General features: G+C 46.8%; 1 protein-coding gene across 1 annotated transcript in view; it reads right to left on the reverse strand.

Annotated features, from left to right (window-relative positions):
- The window catches only part of STAT2 (signal transducer and activator of transcription 2), a 54343-nt gene that overhangs the window by 18706 nt on the left and 14124 nt on the right, over nucleotides 1-21513 (reverse strand). The window contains exons 5-14 of the mRNA XM_081898547.1: nucleotides 20415-20507; nucleotides 13176-13254; nucleotides 11571-11653; nucleotides 9927-10075; nucleotides 9686-9844; nucleotides 9495-9587; nucleotides 8255-8314; nucleotides 8086-8106; nucleotides 6089-6182; nucleotides 2027-2086 (exon numbers count right to left, since the gene is read on the reverse strand). Coding sequence (XP_081754673.1) covers nucleotides 2027-2086; nucleotides 6089-6182; nucleotides 8086-8106; nucleotides 8255-8314; nucleotides 9495-9587; nucleotides 9686-9844; nucleotides 9927-10075; nucleotides 11571-11653; nucleotides 13176-13254; nucleotides 20415-20507 — 891 coding nt within the window. The remainder of the gene's footprint in view (nucleotides 1-2026; nucleotides 2087-6088; nucleotides 6183-8085; nucleotides 8107-8254; nucleotides 8315-9494; nucleotides 9588-9685; nucleotides 9845-9926; nucleotides 10076-11570; nucleotides 11654-13175; nucleotides 13255-20414; nucleotides 20508-21513) is intronic.

Below are 21513 nucleotides of genomic sequence, written 5' to 3' on the forward strand. Positions count from 1 at the left end.
TGAGTCTGTTATTTTATACAGACAGATTTTTCTGGAACCTTAAAAGATTTTTTGGGTTGTGAACTTCTGTAGACTAGAGTCCATCCATCAGATGCAGGAAGTGTTAGAACAACTGACTACAGTGGTACCTCAGGTTAAGTACTTAATTCATTCCGGAGGCCCGTTCTTAACCTGAAACTGTTCTTAACCTGAAGCACCACTTTAGCTAATGGGGCCTCCTGCTGCTGCCGTGCCGCCGGAGCCCGATTTCTGTTCTCATCCTGAAGCAAAGTTCTTAACCTGAAGCACTATTTCTGGGTTAGCAGAGTCTGTAACCTGAAGTGTATGTAACCTGAAGCGTATGTAACCCGAGGTACCACTGTACACACACTTCCAAGTACCATATTTTTCACTCTTATTAGACGCACCGGACGATAAGACGCACCTAGTTTTTAGGGGAGGAAAACAAGAAATAAGAAAGGAACACAAAGCATCCTGAGCTAAGAGGGAGCGCTCCTCCATCTTCGCTCAGGAGACTTTGCAGGGCTTTCCCTGAAGCCAGGAGAGCAAGCGGGATTGGTGCGCACCGATCCCTCTTGCCCTCCTGGCTTCAGCGATAGCAAGCCTACTGGCTTTCCTCCCCAAAGAGCCGCACGCTCTTTAGAGGGAGCGCGGCTCTTGGGGGCTTTTCTGGGAGGTGGGGGAAGGGACAGCGCCGCGCGGCTCTATCCTTTTCCCCCACCTTCCGCAAAAGCCAGGGATAGCTGCACGAAGCCTCCGCAGGGCAGCAGGATGAAGGCTGCCCGTGCCCTGCAGAGGCTTCACGCGGCTAAGCCAGAAGCTAGAACAGCTAGAGGGAGCGCTGTGCAGTGATCCCGCTTGCTGTCCTGGCTTATGGGATAGCCGCGTGCAGCCTCTCCCGGGCAAGGGGAGCCTTCATCCCCTGCCCGGGGGGGGGGGGGGTGGGCTGCACGGCTAAGGCTCCCCCAAGAGCCGCGCTCCCTTTAAAGAGAACGCTCCACGCGGCTCTTTAAAGGGAGCGCTGAGCAGAGCCTCCCGCCTGCATTCGCTCCATAAGAGGCACACACATTTCCCCTTACTTTTTAGGAGGGGAAAAGTGCGCCTTATAGAGCGAAAAATACGGTACTTAGGTGTGTCTGTGCCAAAAAGGCCATGAAATACAGTACAATGTCAGTTTATTGTGATGAGGGTGCCCCAAGCCTCCAAGCAAACTAACTCTACTGTATGCATTGTTGTATTCCGCCCCCCAATGCATTTGGCTTTCAGTTTATTATCAAGTTGTTCTGTATTTTACAGATTCCAAAATCCCTTTGAGACATCTTCCTGTGGAAAGTGATGGATGAATATAATAAAAGAAATTATGACAGAGCACACTTAACTTGAAAAACACTTTTCTGTCTGTACTACGTCTGACTAAGAGCCTTGGATTTCCAGCAGTCAATGGAAAACCCAGGTTGAGAGATGGCAATATTGTACCTAAGTCTGCGGAGAACTGAGGCCTTCTCTTTAAAATGCCTGTTATCAGATAAAAACCCTCTGATTACACACTAGCACGATTCTGTGCATCAGATATTACCCACAGGGAAATCGTGATAAATCAAGGACAGCAAGCCTTATGGAGACACTATTATTATTATTATTATTATTATTATTATTATTATTATTATTATTATTATTATTATTTCCTTTATGAAATCTAGCGTTTTAGACACACGACAGTTCAGTGTCCAGATCGTTCCAGTAGCAGCTAAAATTCTAGTTGCTTAGCGACACTTGTCTCTCTGTTTTTATTCCGGCTTGTTCTCATAACTATTGTATCTTGCTTTTATAAAAAATTTTTTTAGCCATTTTAAAACTGCTGGTCTATGGCCGTAATAAACTGATTGGATCGGATTGGTGTGCTTACAAAGCCACCCCTCTAAGCCTGCTCCTCTTGTAAGCAGCAGCAATAGCACTGCTGGGAGGCCAGAAAGGAGCCACATCACGGCTGCATTGAGCCAGCCACTCTTGGGAAAGGCAAACCCACCTCACTGAGCCCTTTGCTGCCCTTGCCTTTGCCCAAACCGACTTTCTGCTCCTTCAGCATCTGCAAAGAGAAGAAGAACCACATGTTTACAGGGCTGGAAGCAACCAGATGCCATCACGCTGGGTAGCACCCCCTGGCAGAGGTCAAAGCTGTTCTCATGCCTCTAAGACAGGTGTCAGCAACCTTTTTCAGCTGTGGGCCGGTCCACCGTCCCTCAGACCATGTGGTGGGCCGGGCAATTTTTTTTTTGGGGGGGGGGGAATGAACCAATTCCTATGCCCCACAAATAACCCAGAGATGCATTTTAAATAAAAGCACACATTCTACTCATGTAAAAACACCAGACAGGCCCCACAAATAACCCAGAGATGCATTTTAAATAAAAGGACACATTCCAAAAAGGTAAAGGGAGCCCTGACCTTTAGCTCCAGTCGTAGCCGACTCTGGGGTTGCGACGCTCATCTCGCTTTACTGGCTGAGGGAGTTGGCGTACAGCTTCCGGATTATGTGGCCAGCATGACTAAGCCGCTTCTGGCGAACCAGAGCAGCGCACGGAAATGCCGTTTACCTTCCCGCTGGAGTGGTACCTATTTATCTACTTGCACTTTGACGTGCTTTCGAACTGCTAGGTTGGCATGAGCAGAGACCAAGCAATGGGAGCTCACCCTGTCGTGGGGATTCAAACCGCCGACCTTCTGATCAGCAAGTCCAAGGCTCTGTGGTTTAACCCACAGTGCCACCCATGTCGCCAGACACATTCTACTCATGTAAAAATACGCTGATTCCCGGACGGTCTGTGGGCCAGATTTAGAAGGCAATTGGGCTGGATCCAGCCCCCAGGCCTTAGGTTGCCTACCCCTGCTCTAAGAAGATCCATCTTCGTGCAAACATAGACCACAAAGGGCGTCACAAGCTCAGAGGAGGAAGAACAGAGAGTGACTCACTGAGAAATGGGAGACTGGTAATCATTATTAAAAGGGGAGAGGAGGGAAGCTACAGCAAATGAATGTCAAGGCCCAAATGATGGTAGGGAAAAGTCCTTCCAGCCACACATTTGATGCCTAATCATAACCTGCCTATGAATAAGGCCAGTGGGCGTCATTGTTGGTTTTATTTTATTTTTTGGAGGGGGGCGTTAAAGAAATGAGGCACCAGTACTAATCTCTCCATAAAAGTGGCTGTGGGTCCTAACACAAAATGGCTGCTACGCGGAGCAAAAATGAAGAGGCAGTGTGCTCCATACATGTACTAAAAAAATACACACCAAGGCCCATACATTATGTTCCTCCCCACTTCCTGCCCCAGAAAGACACTTCACCAGGCTCAAGTCTTCTTCATAAATATTTAGGCTTCCTAGCAGGTCCCAGATGAGGGAATACAGTGCTCTTTCTCAGGCCTCATGAGCTAGAGTAGGGAAAGTCAATTTTTTTAAAAAATAAATAATTTTTTTATTAACATATAAAGCACATATATACATTTACACAATACACATACATAACACACTACCTTATTTTCATAACATAAAACATACCTACATTGCTCTATATAATATCTACCTATACTGTACATATCAACATACAGTGGTGCCTCGCAAGACGAAAAGAATCCGTTCCGCGATTCTCTTCGTCTAGTGGTTTTTTCGTCTTGCGAAGCAAGCCCATTGACAGCTTAGCGGATTAGCGCTACAGCGGTCTAGCGGCTTCTAGCGATCAGCTGTTAAGCGGCTTATCAGCGGATCAGCTGTTAAGCGGCTTAGGAAAAGGGGGGGAAAGCGGGAAAAAACCGCGGGAACTCGCAAGATTTTTTCGTCTTGCGAAGCAACCCCATAGGGAAATTCGTTTTGCGAAGCGCCTCCAAAACGGAAAACCCTTTCGTCTAGCGGGTTTTCCGTCTTGCGAGGCGTTCGTCTTGCGGGGCACCACTGTATCTACACACCTACCCCACACGGACACCCACCAAATGACTTGACTTCCAGCCGTTCTTGTTACGCTACTTTATTTTTCCAACTAGCTTAAATGCATTTCATTAATTCTTTAATCTCTTCTTCTATCTTGACTCTACTCTCCTTTCACTCTAATCATCTTCACTCAATATCTATCAGAAATTCTACTTTTTCCACATAAATTTTGATGTATTCCTTAAAGATAGCCCACTCCTTATTCACTTTTTGTACCATATCCCCTCTTATCCTCCCTGTTATTTCGGCAATATGGAAGTATTCCATCATTTTAGATAACCAGTCTGTTTTAGTTGGGACGCTGCTACTTTTCCATTTTTTGGCCATCAATAACCTTGTCAGGGACGTGGGTGGTGCTGTGGGTAAAACCTCAGTGCCTAGGACTTGCTGATCGTAAGGTCAGCGGTTCAAATCCCCGCGGCGGAGTAAGCTCCCGTCGTTCGGTCCCAGCTCCTGCCCACCTAGCAGTTCGAAAGCACCCCTAAGTGCAAGTAGATAAATAGGTACCACTTTATAGCGGGAAGGTAAACGCCGTTTCCGTGTGCGGTGCTGGTGCTGGCCCGCCAGCTGCAGCTTCGTCACGCTGGCCACGCGACCCGGAAGTGTCTTCGGACGGCGCCGGCTCATGGCCTCTTGAGCGAGATGAGCGCGCAACCCTAGAGTCGGACACGACTGGCCCGTACGGGCAGGGGTACCTTTACCTTTAACCTTGCCGCTGCAGTTGCATACATAAATATATCTCTAACAAACTGAAAAAGATGTTTAAATTTCATTTGGAAGAAAACCCAGAATCCTTTCTCCTAGGTATTATGTTAGAGGAAATAAAAAGAACAGTCAGGGAAAGTCAATTTTATTCTTTTTCTAATTACTATTACTACTAGAATCAAAGAATCATAGAGTTGGAAGAGACCACAAGGGCCATCGAGTCCAACCCCCTGCCAAGCTGGAAACACCACCAGAGCACTCCTGACATATGGTTGTCAAGCCTCTGCTTAAAGACCTCCAAAGGAGGAGACTCCACCACACTCCTTGGCAGCAAATTCCACTGTCGAACAGCTCTTACTGTCAGGAAGTTCTTCCTAATGTTTAGGTGGAATCTTCTTTCTTGTAGTTTGGATCCATTGCTCCGTGTCTGCTTCTCTGGAGCAGCAGAAAACAACCTTTCTCCCTCCTCTTTGTGACATCCTTTTATATATTTGAACATGGCTATCATATCACCCCTTAACCTCCTCTTCTCCAGGATAAACATGCCCAGCTCCCTTAGCCGTTCCTCATAAGGCATCGTTTCCAGGCCTTTGACCATTTTGGTTGCCCTCCTCTGGACACGTTCCAGTTTGTCAGTGTCCTTCTTGAACTGTGGTGCCCAGAACTGGACACAGTACTCCAGGTGAGGTCTGACCAGAGCAGAATACAGTGGCACTATTACTTCCCTTGATCTAGATGCTATACTCCTACTGATGCAGGCCAGAATTGCATTGGCTTTTTTAGCTGCCGCGTCACACTGTTGGCTCATGTCAAGTTTGTGGTCAACCAAGACTCCTAGATCCTTTTCACATGTACTGCTCTCAAGCCAGGTGTCACCCATCTTGTATTTGTGCCTCTCATTTTTTTTGCCCAAGTGCAATACTTTACATTTCTCCCTGTTAAAATTCATCTTGTTTGTTTTAAATACTACTACTATTTATTATATTTCTATACCACCCTATACCCCCAGGTCTCAGGGCAGTTCTCAAAATAAAATCACAATATAAAATCACAAAATACATAATAAAGAAACAAGAATGGCCCAATAACCCTCCCTCCCTAACACATTTCTTGTTTGAGCCACATAGAATGGAGGAAGAAAGTCTCAAAAAGAGCTGGCCAAAATGTCTTCCATATTTTTTTTGCCGCACGTTGTTCAGAATTGTGTGCCAACCACAGTAGCAGGACAAAATTGGGGTAGGTGGGTGGGGTTTGAGCCACAGGGTAACAGTGAGACATCCCAGAGGTCAAGACTTGAATTGTCAAGTCTTTCTTCCACCACAGCTGCAGAAACACAAATTCCCATCCCAGAGCTGCAAACAAACAGGAGTTTTGCATCTCCCCCATCACCAGGCCCTTACAATGTACTTGAAGTCACAGATGAGCCCCTCCACCTGGGGCCGGTCCATCACCATGGTTTTGGTGGTTGACGGCAAGATGTTGAACCTACGAAATCTACCAATGAGAGAGGGAGAGATTTTAAAAAGTAACCACACACACACACACACGTAATCTGTGAAAGCTTGTCATTCCCAGATGGCCAGTAACAAGTTTATAATCAGGTGGAGTTTTATTGTTATGCTATTCTGCTCAAGAAGGGACATGGGTGGTGCTGTGGGTTAAACCACAGAGCCTAGGACTCGCCGATCAGAAGGTCGGTGGTTCAAATCCCCATGATGGGGTGAGCTCCTGTTGTTTGGTCCCTGCTCCTGCCAACCTAGCAGTTTGAAATCACGTCAAAGTGCAAGTAGATAAGTAGGTAGCGCTCTGGCGGAAAGGTAAACAGCGTTTCTGTGCACTGCTCTGGTTCGCCAGAAGCGGCTTAGTCCTGCTGGCCACATGACCCGGAAGCTGTACACTGGCTCCCTCGGCCAATAAAGCAAGATGAGCGCCGCAACCCCAGAGTCGCCACGACTGGACCTAATGGTCAGGGGTTCGTTTACCTTAATTCTGCTCAAACAGCAGAATAGGAAGCCCAGCTGCCATGTTTCTTTCTGCTCATGTGCACCAGTTCTGGGATTCAGCTTTCATGAGCAATGACTTGGATTGAGTCTTTTCTACATCCCAGAAGACACCTTCCTGCTTCCAATTCCCCTACCATGCAAGCAAGCAAATTTCACATTGCCATCTCCAAACTGGTGTGTGTGTGTTTTGCAGAGGTATTCTGCAACATGTTATCGATGCAACAATAATAAGTTTGTGGTCAATTAGTATTGGACTGTCCAATCGTCATTCCAGTTTATTAGTTGTCCCGCGATGCCCCCCCTAATGTTAATTACATTATTGCCGTTTGGAGGGGCACCCACACTTCAGTGCAAAAAAAGCAAGATAAACAAACAACAATCTGGAACATGTTTTTTTGGTATGAAGAGTTATGAGATTTCAGCAGGAAGTTACAGGAGATGATGAAGAAGAAGAGTTTGGATTTGATATCCCGCTTTATCACTACCCGAAGGAGTCTCAAAGCGGCTAACATTCTCCTTTCCCTTCCTCCCCCACAACAAACACTCTGTGAGGTGAGTGGGGCTGAGAGACTTCAGAGAAGTGTGACTAGCCCAAGGTCACCCAGCAGCTGCATGTGGAGGAGCGGGGACGCGAACCCAGTTCACCAGATTAGGAGTCCACTGTTCTTAACCACTACACCACACTGGCACTCAGATGCACTGATTGGAATCAAAGCAATACAGTGAGGCACGTTCGCATCCGCAGCACTGTGTATGCGCACGCACAGGATGTGATTTGGCACTTCTGCGCATGCGCAAAGCATGGTTTTGTGTTTCTGCGCATGCGCCAAAACCTGGAAGTAACCCATTCTGGTACTTCCAGGTTTCAGCGTGTCCATAACCCGAAAACATGCAAGCTGAAGCATCTGTAACCCGAGGTATGAGTGTATGTCTACCCTGAGACTTTCAGAGGACTGAAAGCAGGGTTTGCATAACATCAAGAGCACAAATAAGAAAGATGGCAAGAGAAGATGAAGAGTTTGGATTTGATATCCCGCTTTATCACTACCCAAAGGAGTCTCAAAGCGGCTAACATTCTCCTTTCCCTTCCTCCCCCACAACAAACACTCTGTGAGGTGAGTGGGGCTGAGAGACTTCAGAGAAGTGTGACTAGCCCAAGGTCACCCAGCAGCTGCATGTGGAGGAGCGGGGATGCGAACCTGGTTCCCCAGATTACGAGTCTACCGCTCTTAACCACTACACCATATTGGCTCAAGGGGCCAAGTCGCTGGGTAAGCAAAAGCCTGCCCCTTCCTCTGCCATGTAGGTGCCAAATCAAAGCTTGTGCCCCACCACCAGCCCCCCAATGGGCAAGGCTCACTATTTTCCATTGCCTTTCCACAGCTGTTGCTTACCTTTCCAAATTAGCAGCATTCCTGCAAGAGAGGAAGAAAAAGAAAGAGTTTTTAGCGGAAAATGACCCAGCCCTACACCCTCCCCACAAGTCGCACCACGGCAATCTTCAGCCCTGCCCTTGCGACTATATAACAAAAACACCTTGGCACTTCACCAAGAGGAACTCACCGGTCAATCTCTATCTTCACCTCCATCGGGTGGTTTCGATCCAGGAGCTTCACCAGGAGCCTGAATTAAGTGGCAACAACAGTTTGTTATAACCCACGAGATCGAAAGTGGCAGGCAGCGGAGTTTCGCTCCGTAAGGGCAAGTGTAAGCCTGGCTCTGCTTCCTCCTTAAATCTCCCCATTTTTCAGCAGGACGGAGGATGGGAGCAAATGTAGAATTAGTGGGATCTGGCGCCACCTGCTGTTGGCAACCTTGCCACAACCCCACCACCAGGCCTCACTGACAGCAGGCCTCTGTCCTGGACCAAATCTTCCCTGCTCCCTCATTTTAAAATCCAGTGGCTTTTATTGCAATGTTCTTTGCTGAATACGTCTCTTGGATGCATCTAAGCAGAAGCCTCCTGATCCAATCACCAGGGATGGCGGAAACTGTGGCCATCCAAGATGTTGGGTCTTTCAAATTTCAGTAACGCCCTGCGCAAGGCCAAAATCCGGTACCCCATTCCTCCCTCCCGTTCTGCTCAATTCACTAGGTCGAAGTTGTGACATACCACAGTGCCCCCTAAGCTCAGTGCCCAGTGGGGTGGAAATGGCTGCACTGCAATAATAATAATAATAATAATAATAATAATAATAATAATAATAATAATAATAATAATAAAATTATTTATACCCTGCCCTACCCGGTTCAAAAACCAGGCTCAGGGCAGCTAACAACAAATTTAAAGCACTTTAAAACACTCAACTATAAAAGCAGCATAAAATACAGTATAAAAACATGAATAACAATAAAAATCAATTAGATAATCTCCAGGGCTAGCTGGCTGAATTAGTCCTACTTGGGCCAGCGAGGAGGCCAGGAGAGAATTAGCTGTGGGGTCTCAGAGAGGGTGATCTTCATAAAAGGCGAGGGGGAGGGAAGAGAAGGGAAATAAAAGATCAGGCTGAATTAAAATTAAAGGCCAGGTGGAATAGCTCTGTCTTACAGGCCCGAGGGAAGGAGGTTAAATCCTGAAGGGCCCTAGTCTCATGGGACAGAGCATTCCACCAGGTCGGAGCCATCACTGAAAAGGCCCTGGTGGAGGACAGAACTGCCTCTGCCTCCTGGCCATGCTGACTGGGGCCAATGGCAGTCTGACAACAATTGGAGAACCCCAAGCTGTTTGCCCAGTGGTTTTTAATTCATTCCAAAATGGCCGCCACCTGGAAGCCACTGCCGGATTAAGGAACTCTCTCCTCACCTGGCACGGACAGAGAACTTGTTGCTGGTTCTCAGCACCAGAGGCCGGCGGTTGGGCAATGGCATGGAAGGCTGAATCTCCACCACAAATGCACTGGGAAGAAAGCAGAAAGATCTTCAGCACCCACAGTCTCCCCCTACTCACTCTTCCTCTCCTCTTATTCAATGGGTGCCCTCCCTTCCTCTTGGCACCTTTTCAGAAGACAGGCAATTTGCTCTTTCAGTCGCTTCTCCTGCTGGGGCAACTGGACTCGCAGGGGATCTCCTTCATAGGACACCTTCTGGCGCAGCTCCTCCAGGGTGCGGAGCAGCAGCAACAAATGGAAGAGGTTCTCAGCACTCCCGGTGAACCTACGGTGAAGCAAAACAGATGGTAGGAGCACAGGCTGGAGGTGCAGGCGAACTTACTGCAGACCTTCCCGTTGAGACTCACCACTTCTCCAGTTCTGTCAAGCTGGTGTCACAATTGTCCCCAACACATGCCCGCCGCTGGCAATCTTGCCACACCGCTAGCTCTGCCAGCAGAAAGTCCCTCAGGGTATCGGAGCGGCCTAGCAGCTCGTTGATCCGATCCAGCAGTTCCTGGTAGAAAGACTGTGAATAAGTAAGAGTGTACCCACACACACAGGCCTAAGTGGGGTGGCAAAGGCGGCAAGGCATCGCTGGAGAGGGTCCTACGGTCCCTGGTACAGTGAAGACATCGAGAAAGATACATACCGTATTTTTTGCTCTATAAGACACACCCGACCATAAGACACAACTAGTTTTTAGAGGAGGAAAACATGAAAGCAACCCAAAGCCTCTTGAGCGAAGAGGGAGGAGCGCTTCCGCTGCGCTCAAGAGGCTTTGCGTGGCTATCGCTGAAGCCAGAAGAGCAAGAAGGATCGCTGCGCAGCAATCCCTCTTGCTGTTCTGGCTTCTGGGATAGCTGTGCAGCCTGCATTTGCTCCATAAGATGCACACACATTTCCCCTTACTTTTTAGGAGGGAAAAAGTGCGTCTTATAGAGCGAAAAATACGGTGCATCGCAAGGGAACAGTGGTACCTTGGTTCTCAAATTTAAACCACCCTGGGAGACCATTTGACTGCCAAAACTGTTAGAAGGTGTGGCTTCCAATTGGCTGCAGGAATTTCCTGAACTCAAGCGGAAGCTGCGTCGGATATTCGGCTCTGAAAAGCGTTCGTAAACCGGAACACTTACTTCTGAGTTTGTGGTGTTCGGGAGATAATTTGTTCGACAACTAAGCCATTCGGCAACCAAGGTACCACTGTGTTTTGGGAAATGATACATGACGAGATAAAAAAAGATGTTTGAAATTAGCATGGGAAAAAACAACAACCCTGAAGTATTTCTGTTAGGGATTTTGGGGGCAGAAATACAGTGGTACCTCGGGTTAAGTACCTAATTCGTTCCGGAGGTCCATTCTTAACCTGAAACTGTTCTTAACCTGAAGCACCACTTTAGCTAATGGGGTCTCCTGCTGCCGCCGCGCCGCCAGAGCACAATTTCTGTTCTTATCCTGAAGCAAAGTTCTTAACCCGAGGTACTATTTCTGGGTTAGCGGAGTCTGTAACCTGAAGCGCATGTAACTTGAAGCGTATGTAACCCGAGGTACCACTGTACCCCCCAAAATTGTTATTTATGTATGTAACAACTGCAGCTAGGATTCTTTATGTGCAGAAATGGAAGGCAGAAGAAGTTCCCACCAAAGAAGAATGGGTAAAGAAGACGATGAAGGACAGGTAAAATTAAGAGGATCTCCTGATGGGTGTTTCATGGAAGAATGGATGCCTTTCTCAGACAGTTTAAAGAAAGACTATAGTACGATGAGCTCGAGAACAGGATTTGAGCTACGAGCCACAGAAGCGATTAGATTATAATATTGTGGCTACGATTTGATAGATAGGGAGAAGCAGAAGTGGAGAAACAACAACTCCATGGAAAATGGGATGGGAAGTAAAAAAAAAAAAATAAGAGAAAAGACGAAATTGTGATTTTATTGCATGTGTTAAAAATGTTGAAACTTAATAAAATATCACTGGAAAAGAGAGAGAGAAAGACAGTGTTCAGACTCACTCTGCGGCAACGGTTCACATTATTCACCATGTCCTGCAATGCCCGTGTTTTTTGGGCTGCAACCTCAGGAGTGAGCGTACTTCCTGCAAGAGAAAAATTGCATTTAATACCACGGGTGAGGTCGGCGGTAGCTACTTCCAAGTCAAGAAGGACCCACCGGAAGCTGCCAACTATTGCCTCGGGGAAGTTCGGTTCCTGGCGTCTCGCCAGCCAGCAAGGATAGGCAGGAAACACAAGGCACATTACGGATGTGCTTCCTTTGTGAGTTCTTTATAATAATTTTGTAATAGTAATAATTTATTATTTATACCCTGCCCATCTGGCTGAGTTTCCCCAGCCACTCTTGGGTGGCTCACAATCGAGTGTTAAAAGCAATACAGCATTAAATATTAAAAACTTCCCCAAACAGGGCTGCCTTCAGATGTCTTTTAAAGATAAGATAGCTGCTTATTTCCTTCACATCTGATGGGAGGGCATTCCTCAGGGCGGGCACCACTTACCGAGAAGGCCCTCTGTCTGGTTCCCTGTAACCTCACTTCTCGCAGTGAGGGAACTGCCAGAAGGCCCTTGGTGCCGGATCTCTGTGTCCAGGCTGAACAATAGGGGTGGAGATACTCCTTCAGGTATACAGGACTGAGGCCGTTTAGGGCTGTAAAGGTCAGCACCAACACTTTGAATTGTGCTGAAATGTACTGGGAGCCAATGCAGCTCTCTCAGGACCAGTGTTATGTGGTCCCAGCGGCAACTCCCAGTCACCAGTCTAGCTGCCGCATTTTGGATTAATTGCAGTTTCCGGGTCACCTTCAAAGGTAGCCCCACGTAGAGCGCATTGGAGTAGTCCAAGCGGGAGATAACTAGAGCATGCACCACTCTGGCGAGACAGTCCGCAGGCAGGTAGGGTCTCAGCCTGCGTACCAGGTGGAGTTGGTAAACAGCTGCCCTGGACACAGAATTGACCTGAGCCTCAATGGGCAGCTGTGAGTCCAAAATGACTCACAGGCTGCGCACCTGGTCCTTCAGGGGCACAGTTACCCCATTCAGTTCCAGGGAGTTTTGCTTTCAGTCGCTGTCTTGGTGTGACAGTAACTCTCTTTTTCCTTGCTTTGCAAAAAGTCCCATCAATAAATAAGTCTTCAAAATGCCTCAATTTAATTTCTTTGTTTATTTGTTGCCACAATAGATTGGCATGGCAAGCCCACTAGAGTTTGTAAAGGGGAGATGTGAAAGACGGAGGCATCTACAGAATCTAAGCTGGGAGATTAGAGACACCACAATGGTTCGGCACACAGAAACCCACGTACCCACACCTGCCAGCTGTTTTTAGGAATGTGGCATGGAAATCAGAAGACAGGAAGGCAAAGATTGTGGACTTTGCAAGAGAAATCAGGGCAAGTTGTCTGTTTTTAAAAGAGACCACCCCCAGCAATTAAGGACAGTTGAAGAGAACAGTTCTCCTCCAATCTTAGCCATGTCTCTGAATAGCAGTTGAAGGAAATCACAGGTGGATGGAGGACTGTGTATTACTTGCAGACTCCCCAAAGGTATCTGACTGGCCACTGGGAGAACAGGATGCTGGACTAGGTGAACTCTTCTTGTATTCCTCACCCAACATCTGGTGCGTCTTGTAACGGAAGTCAAAAGCATCCTGCAGATCTTCAAGATGGCCTACGGAACATTTCAGACCCTATGGAGCAGAACCAGGTGGCATTCTCAGTCAAAGTAAGCAACTCCAAACAGGTGGGACCAGGGGTGCCCTGCCTGCATGACAACCCACCCTGAAGAGTAAGGACTAAACAGGAGCCCACCCACTCCCACACCGAGAGCCTGTCTGTTGTCTAAACGGCCTCGGCCCAGTATACCTGAAGGAGCATCTCCACCCCCATCATTCAGCCCAGACACTGAGGTCCAGCTCTGAGGGCCTTCTGGCGGTTCCCTCACTTCGAGAAGTGAAGCTACAGGGAACCAGGCAGAGGGCCTTCTCGGTGGTGGCGCCCACGCTGTGGAACGCACTCCCATCAGATGTCAAGGAAATAAACAACTATCTGACTTTTAGAAGATATCTGAAGGCAGCCCTGTTTAGGGAAGCTTTTAATGTTTGATGCTTTATTGGGTTTTTAATACTCTGTTGGGAGCCGCGCAGAGTGGCTGGGGGAACCCAGCCAGATGGGCGAGGTAATAATAATAATAATAATAATAATAACAACAACAACAACCAATTCTTGCCAGACTAGCAGCTGCCTATTCCCAAAACGGGAGTGAAGGGATGCAACTACTCCCTTTTTTAAAACAGGAAGTTGTGAGACAAAAACTGAAGTGTGTGGGACAGGGAGCGCACTGTGATCTGTGTGGCAACAGCAAGGGGGGAGATGTTACGGCAAGACCTCTAAAAGGCCACCTTCAAATACTGCCCCAGTAAATTCCCATGATTTCTGCCGGGGCAGCTTTTGAGGGCCTCACATCAGGTTGCCGCCTCCACAACCGGGTAAATTGAGGGGGAAGTCTCAGATCACTCAGCGCTCCTGAAGGCATCAACAGACACAACAGGGTCTGAATTTTGCACTGGACTAAGGAGCCAACGGAAACGACATGTTTTCTCTTGGGGGGGAGGCTGACAATCCGTTTTCCCAAGCCTATTCCAAGTCAAGTTGTAAGGGTGGGTCCCCCATTATTTACTTTTGAGCCCCCCCCGCCCAATTTCCCTTAAGCAGGGGAATGGCCTAGACCAGGAGATATTTACCATAGGGGCCAAACCATTTCAACACTCAACCGATTTGTATAGGGCTACAGGAAGTATTTGCTATTCAGGAAAAAAGCATTTCTCTCTGTAAGCTCCGTTCAAGCTTCACATTTACCAAACCGCACGTTGGCTCTGCCCCAAGTTGGCGAGGCTCTTTTGACATCAACAGGAAATAGAGCCTTTAGTGTCATCGGCCCAGGCCTGCAGAAAGCTTTTCCATCAGAGATTCAGCAAGCGCCTTCTGTTTCAACCTCTAAATGCCTGCTGAAAACCTTTCGATTCTGGCAGGTTTACGCAGGCGATTCAGAACCCATCTTTCCATGACCGTTAGCTGATGAGCTACCATTTTAATTTTTGCGTGTGTGCTTTTATTATATGCAGATACTTTTGTAAACGGTTTTGATATTCTTAATGATATAGTGGGATGAAAATGATATAGTGGGATGAAGATCCTAGTCACCCACCACTTACATTTGCATCCCTCTATTAAAAAAATTACAATATGCAAATATTATGCAAATATGCTCATGCCCTGAGAGCCATCTGAACACACAGCAACATGCCAGGGGGAAAAGGAAGCCTAAGGTAAAGGGACCCCTGACCATTAGGTCCAGTCGTGCCCGACTCTGGGGTTGCGGCGCTCATCTCGCTTTATTAGCCGAGGGAGCCGGCGTACAGCTTCCGGGTCATGTGGCCAGCATGACTAAGCCGCTTCTGGCAAACCAGAGCAGTGCACGGAAATGCCGTTTACCTTCCCGCTGGAGTGATACCTGTTGTTGATAAGCAGTGTCCAGTGCACAGCGGAATGATGAGAAGTATGAGCCAACATGCTCTATACTACTTTATTTACAGTTCAAAGCTGGTAAGTTACAGAAAAACATCTTCCCTCTGCCAGAGCAGAGAAAGCGTCATCTCTCCTCTAAGGCACGGAGAGAATCACAAACTGAAACTGCAAAAAAGCAGGGAAAAACAGGAAACCAGTATACGTCACATCCAGTCTCCCGTTCCCGTGGGAAAACCTCCAACAGTACAGACTGTGTGGAATGTAAACACCTGTCTTGTGACAAGCACTTCTGCTGCTCAGTGAGGGAAGCAGAAACCAACATCCTCCCCCTTTCTGTGAACATCACTGGGCAGCGTGTTCGTACAATATCAGTACAAACCCAACTTCTGCACATAGGTACAGTGTTGATCCTTTGATACAATCTTGGACAATACATCAGCAGGAATTTCATTACCTGGCATATAGGACACCGTTACGAGTCCCTTCTGAATACGTTCCCTAGCATGTTGCACCTTCAATTGCAAGTGCTTCGTGCTTTGCTTACAACCTTCAGAATTCAGCAAAGCCAAACATGCTTTGTTGTCCTGGTAAACCTGGATTGGACATTTGACAGGAATTTTCATGTCTTTGCACAATTGTAACAACCATTCACAATCTTTAAGTGAATAAGACAGTGCATTCAGTTCAGCTTCACAAGTACTTAAGCTAACTGTTGTTTGCTTCTTGCATGACCAATCAAATAGACCCTGATTGTACTTATAGCAAACTCCAGACGTACTTTTCCTGTCTGTAGTGTCACTTCCAAAACTTGCATCTGCAAATATCTCAAGACCACCAGACTTCTGAATGTTAAATCTCAGTCTGTAATGCATAGTGCCTTTCAAATACCGCGCTATGCGTTTCAGAGCTTTCCAATCCTTAACAGTAGGATTGTTGACTTGTCTGCTTAGCAAATTACAGCTAACAGCAATGTCTGGTCTTGAACATCTGGCAATGAAGTTTAGCTTGCCTAGCACACTTCTGTACAGTGTAGTGTCAGAAAATGCTTCTTCAGTGTCATCTACCTGATAACCTGTTATCATCGGTGTGTCCACAGGGTTAGCGTCCATCAGGTTTAGTTTGCTTAACACATCAGCAATTTTCCGTGACTGGTGTACTAGAATGTTACCATCTTGATCTCTCTCTATTTCCAGAGATAGGTAGTTGTTTACCTCACCAAGATCTTTCATGTCAAAGTGCTCTTTCAGTTGAGCTAGGGCGTTATTGTACATTGTGACATCTTTCCAAAAGAATAAAAGATCATCAACATAAAACAAACAATACAGTTTCTTTTGCCCCTCCTCTTTGACAAATACACATGGATCAGATTTCCCTTGCTTAAAACCTAGAGAAAACAATACTTCAGTGAGTTTTGTGTGCCAACACCGTGCACTTTGTTTGAGACCATAAAGGGATTTTTTCAGAGCGCAAACAAATCCCTGTTTTATCTGTACGCCATCAGGTGGAAGCATATAAAGTGATTCATTTAGAGATCCGTACAGAAAAGCTGTATTGACATCATGGTGACTAATGTGTAGATTCTCCTCTGCAGCTAGCTTGAGCATAAGCCTAATGCTCTCATACCTCACTGTGGGTGAGTAGGTCTCATGATAGTCTTCACCTGGTACCTGAGCAAATCCTCTGGCTACCAATCTGGCTTTGTGTCTGACTATCTTGCCATTTTGATCAGTCTTCGCTTTGAAGACCCATTTGCTTCCAAGCAATTTCATTCCTGGAACTACTGGAACAAGTTCCCATGTTTTGTTCCTTTCCAAGGAATCAAGCTCAGCCTTCATGGCATTTAACCATGGCTCAGCTTCCTTTGAATCCAAATCCTGGATTTCTTGGAAACTTGAAGGTTCAAAAACCTTCTTGGAGCTTTTAACAGCTGTTACTGCTATCTTAGCAAACTCATCAGCAAATCTCTTTGGAGGTCTGCCTTTTGTGGCTCTCTGTGACCTGCGAATTAGCCTTAAGTCTTCAACACTCTCCTCTTCCTTCTTAGGAGAAAAGTGACCTATTGTGAACAATGGTTCCTCCAATTCTTGATCAGAGCTTTCAGAGGGTCGCATAGAGGCTTTCGCACTCTTGAAATCCTCTGAATCATCTGATTCAGTTTCAGACTCAGAATCAGAACCTTCATCAGTGGGTGTGGGTTGTTGCGGTTGCTTTTGACTATCCTCAGTTTCATCACTGTCATCAGGATAACATTGGAAAATTCCCACATTCTCCCCCCACTTGGCATTGTACTCAACACTTCTTGTGAGCTTAATTTCCTTAGAGTCAGTCATCATTATTCTGTAAGACCCTTTCTGATAACCTAGAAAGATACCATGCAATCCACGCTTGTCTAACTTGGAGTTTTGTGGTGAGTGAACCCACATGTCCGAACCAAAAATTTTCATGTGTTTGATGTATGGCTTCTTGCCAAACATCTTCTCATAGGGGGTACAACCAATCGCTGAAGATAACCTGCGATTATAACTGTAAGTGAAACATGAGAGAGCTTCGGCCCAATAACTCTCTGGAAGATTTGCATCATGCAGCAAGGTTTTTAACCCTTGAAGCAATGTTTGATTTGCTCGTTCCGCAAGCCCATTCTGCCATGGCGAGCGAGGACTAGACAAATCGTGTTGAATTCCTTTCTCAGCCAGAAAAGCTTCAAACTGCTGAGAAGTGAACTCTCCCCCCCGGTCAGTGAAAAGAATCCTTATCTTCTTACCATGCACATTTCCCAACCAAGCACAGAATTCCTTGAACCTAGGAAAAGCCTCTGATTTCTGCTTGAGATTGTACACAAAAATATACCTGGAAAATGCATCAATGAGAACCATGAAGTACCTATTCCCACCCAAAGAGGGCGCTAGTGGACCAACCAAATCAGCATGAATAATTTGGTACGGCTCTGTAGCTTGCCTACTAGACACCTTACCTTTCGCAGCCATTTTCACCTTGTTTGCTGCGCATGCCTTGCACTTCATGTGGTACCTGCAGGGTTTAATAGTCATACCTTCAACCAAAGCAGGCATTTTAGATACTGCCTCAAAATGCAAATGTCCAAATTTTCTGTGAAAAGCATGAATACAATCTGCATGCAAACTTTTGTTAGAACCTACAATGCAACAAGTGTCATCCTGCACAACATCATCATAATACAAAACAAACAAACGATCAACAAATTCAGCATACAATTGATAATCATTTTTCTTGGTGATGATGCATCTATTGTTCTTAAAGGAAACGTCTATTTTCCGCTCCATCAGCTGTCCAACGCTAAGCAGATTATGTTTCGCGTCCGGCACATAAAGCACGTCCTGTATCGATAAGTCCAAACTGTGAAGAACAACAGTTCCGTAGCCTTTACTGGGGATTGTATGGTCATCCGCCTGGTGAATTGCACCTTCCTGCGGTGTAAAAGACACGAACAGTCGCTTATCGTTGCACATGTGATGCGTTGCAGCTGAATCAACAACGAAGAAAGATCTAGACGTCTTCTGGACCTCTGCAACCTTTGCAACCTTTGGAGCGAAGCGTGAGACCATTGCCTTGTGCTGCGTTGTCCTGGACACCGGACCTTTGCCTTTGCTCTGGCCTTTTCCACGCGATGAGCTTTCGCTGCGCTGCTCTGTCTTGGCCCTGGGATATATGCATTCCCTCTTCATATGGCCTAGACGTCCACACGAGTAGCATTTCACTGCCTTCAAATCTTTGGCGCCATCTGGTGGTTCCACTGCACTATGGGATGACGACTGTGAAGTCTCCCCCTTTCCCATGCAGCCAGCACCTCGGCGATCTGCTTCATGCTGAATCATGGCAGTATCACAAGCTACTGTGAGTTGAGCATTTGGCTGATCAGTGGTATCAAATTCCCCACTTGCTTCATCCAGCCTTCTGCAGCTAGCCATCATGACTTTGGCAATTGCCTCCTGCGTCATCTATGCTGCTTTAAATCAGACTGCTGTATACATGCTGCTTCTGTGTACAGCTGCTTCAATCCAAAGGCAATTTCAAAACAGCCTCTGCCTTTGAGCCTGCGCCTTTCTGTATGCTGCCTTGCTTATCTGCAGCTGTTTCAAACTGCATTCCAAAAGCAAGTTCAAAAGTGAAAGTCCCCAAGTGCTTTCTCTATGTCCTAATTCCTGCTGCGTCACATTTGCAGCTGCTTTGAAACAACAGCACTTTACTTTCGTTTTCCCCCAGCATAGCGTCCCTTTGAGCCATTTGCCTGTGCCGCGGCAAAACCGGCTATAAAAGTTCAAAGTCCAGCCATAAAGCCATTAATTAGAAGCTGGCAGGCTGCCCGGAGCAGTAGCACATACCTTCATCAATCATTTTGACGCGCAGAGCAGATACCTTGCGATCCGTGCCTCTGCCGCTGTTCCGATCCTCTTTGCTCCTTTATTCCTTTGCCAGGAGCCCGACTTCTGAAGACCAATCTCAAAACACTGCATTTTTCTGGGCCCGAAACCAAATGTTGTTGATAAGCAGTGTCCAGTGCACAGCGGAATGATGAAAAGTATGAGCCAACATGCTCTATACTACTTTATTTACACTTCATAGCTGGTAAGTTACAGAAAAACATTTTCCCTCTGCCGGAGCAGAGAAAGCGTCATCTCTCCTCTAAAGCACGGAGAGAATCACAAACTGAAACTGCAAAGAGCAGGGAAAAACAGGAAACCAGTATACGTCACATCCAGTCTCCCGTTCCCGTGGGAAAACCTCCAACAGTACAGACTGTGTGGAATGTAAACACCTGTCTTGTGACAAGCACTTCTGCTGCTCAGTGAGGGAAGCAGAAACCAACAGCTTCCGGGTCATGTGGCCAGCATGACTAAGCCGCTTCTGGCAAACCAGAGCAGTGCACGGAAATGCCGTTTACCTTCCCGCTGGAGTGATACCTATTTATCTACTTGCACTTTGATATGCTTTCATGACATGACTGCTAGGTTGGCAGAACAGGAACCAAGCAACGGAAGCTCACCCCGTTACAATAATAATAATAATAATAATAATAATAATAATAATAATAATAATAATAATATAAAAAACTAAATTAAACCCTGCAACAGGGAGGGGTCTGTACAAATACACTGCATTTATATCAGCTATAGCTCCTGGCATCTACTGCATGAACAGGGTCAGGAAGAGGATCACAGCACATTGCACACAAAATGGGTGGCGTACAGGATCCGTTGAATTAACACATCCGAGAATTGGAAATCCCCGCAAATAACACTGCAACGAAAGGGAAGCAACCCAGCAGGTATTACACACACACTCTCACCTGAATCGTCCTTCGCATATCCACGAGCCGGCTCTCAATGTTGTGATGTGGGTTGAGGACCACAGAGGCGCTGGGGGGTGGTTCCACCCGTGCCTGCAGAGGGAGGAAGAGGAAACTAAAGAGACGGACTTGGAAACTATGCACTGAAGAAGAGTAGAGAAGAGTTTGGATTTGATATCCCACTTTATCACTACCTTTTAAGGAGTCTCAAAGCGGCTAACAGTCTCCTTTCCCTTCCTCCCCCACAACAAACACTCTGTGAGGTGAGTGGGGCTGAGAGACTTCAGAGAAGCGTGACTAGCCCAAGGTCACCCAGCAGCTGCATGTGGAGGAGAGGGGAATCGAACCCAGTTCCCCAGATAACGAGTCCACCGCTCTTAACCACTACACCACACTGGTGCTGAGGATCATCACTGCAGAAGGCACACAGAGAGAGTATGTGCCTAGGATTGCCCATCTTCTCCAGTTCCACGCACACAGAAAGCAAGCCTGTTGTAGAGCCCCAATGGTGTCAGCCAAGTTTCTAGCCCTCACTGTTGTGAAAATTCATTTGAAAAACAAATTCAAAAGGGACTGACCACCTGCACCTTACGTGAATACTTCCCTGTTCTTCTTTCTGTCAACCACACATCACTGCTCTTATTACTCGCTTATCTGGACCATTCTTCTACTCGCTATAGTAACACCTGTGTGTGTGTGTGTGTGTGTGTGAGAGAGAGAGAGAGAGAGCGCGCGCGCGCGCAGATTTGGCAAACTTTTCAACGCCAAGCTCAGTTCTAAGATGCAAACTGAAAACATGGATGCAAAAAAGCAAGAAAAGGCATCTCACAGTACAATTTAGTAACTAGGATGGTTCACTTTCAGTGTAAATCAGGGATCGGCAACGTGTGGCCCATGGGCCGGATGCGGCCCACGAAGACCGTTTTACCAGCCCCCAAACCGAGCCGAGTGGCGCCGGAAATTGCGTCTGCGTACACAGAGATACCAGAAATCGCGTCTGCGCATGTCCAAACGCTGAAAATCGCTTCTGTGCATGCGTGATTTTTGGTGTCTGGGCATGCGCAGAAGCGATTTCTGGCATCGCAGACATGCGCAAATA

The sequence above is a fragment of the Podarcis melisellensis genome (genome assembly GCF_964234715.1).
Source record: "Podarcis melisellensis genome assembly, chromosome: 2".
In the NCBI taxonomy this organism is placed as follows: Eukaryota; Metazoa; Chordata; class Lepidosauria; order Squamata; family Lacertidae; genus Podarcis; species Podarcis melisellensis.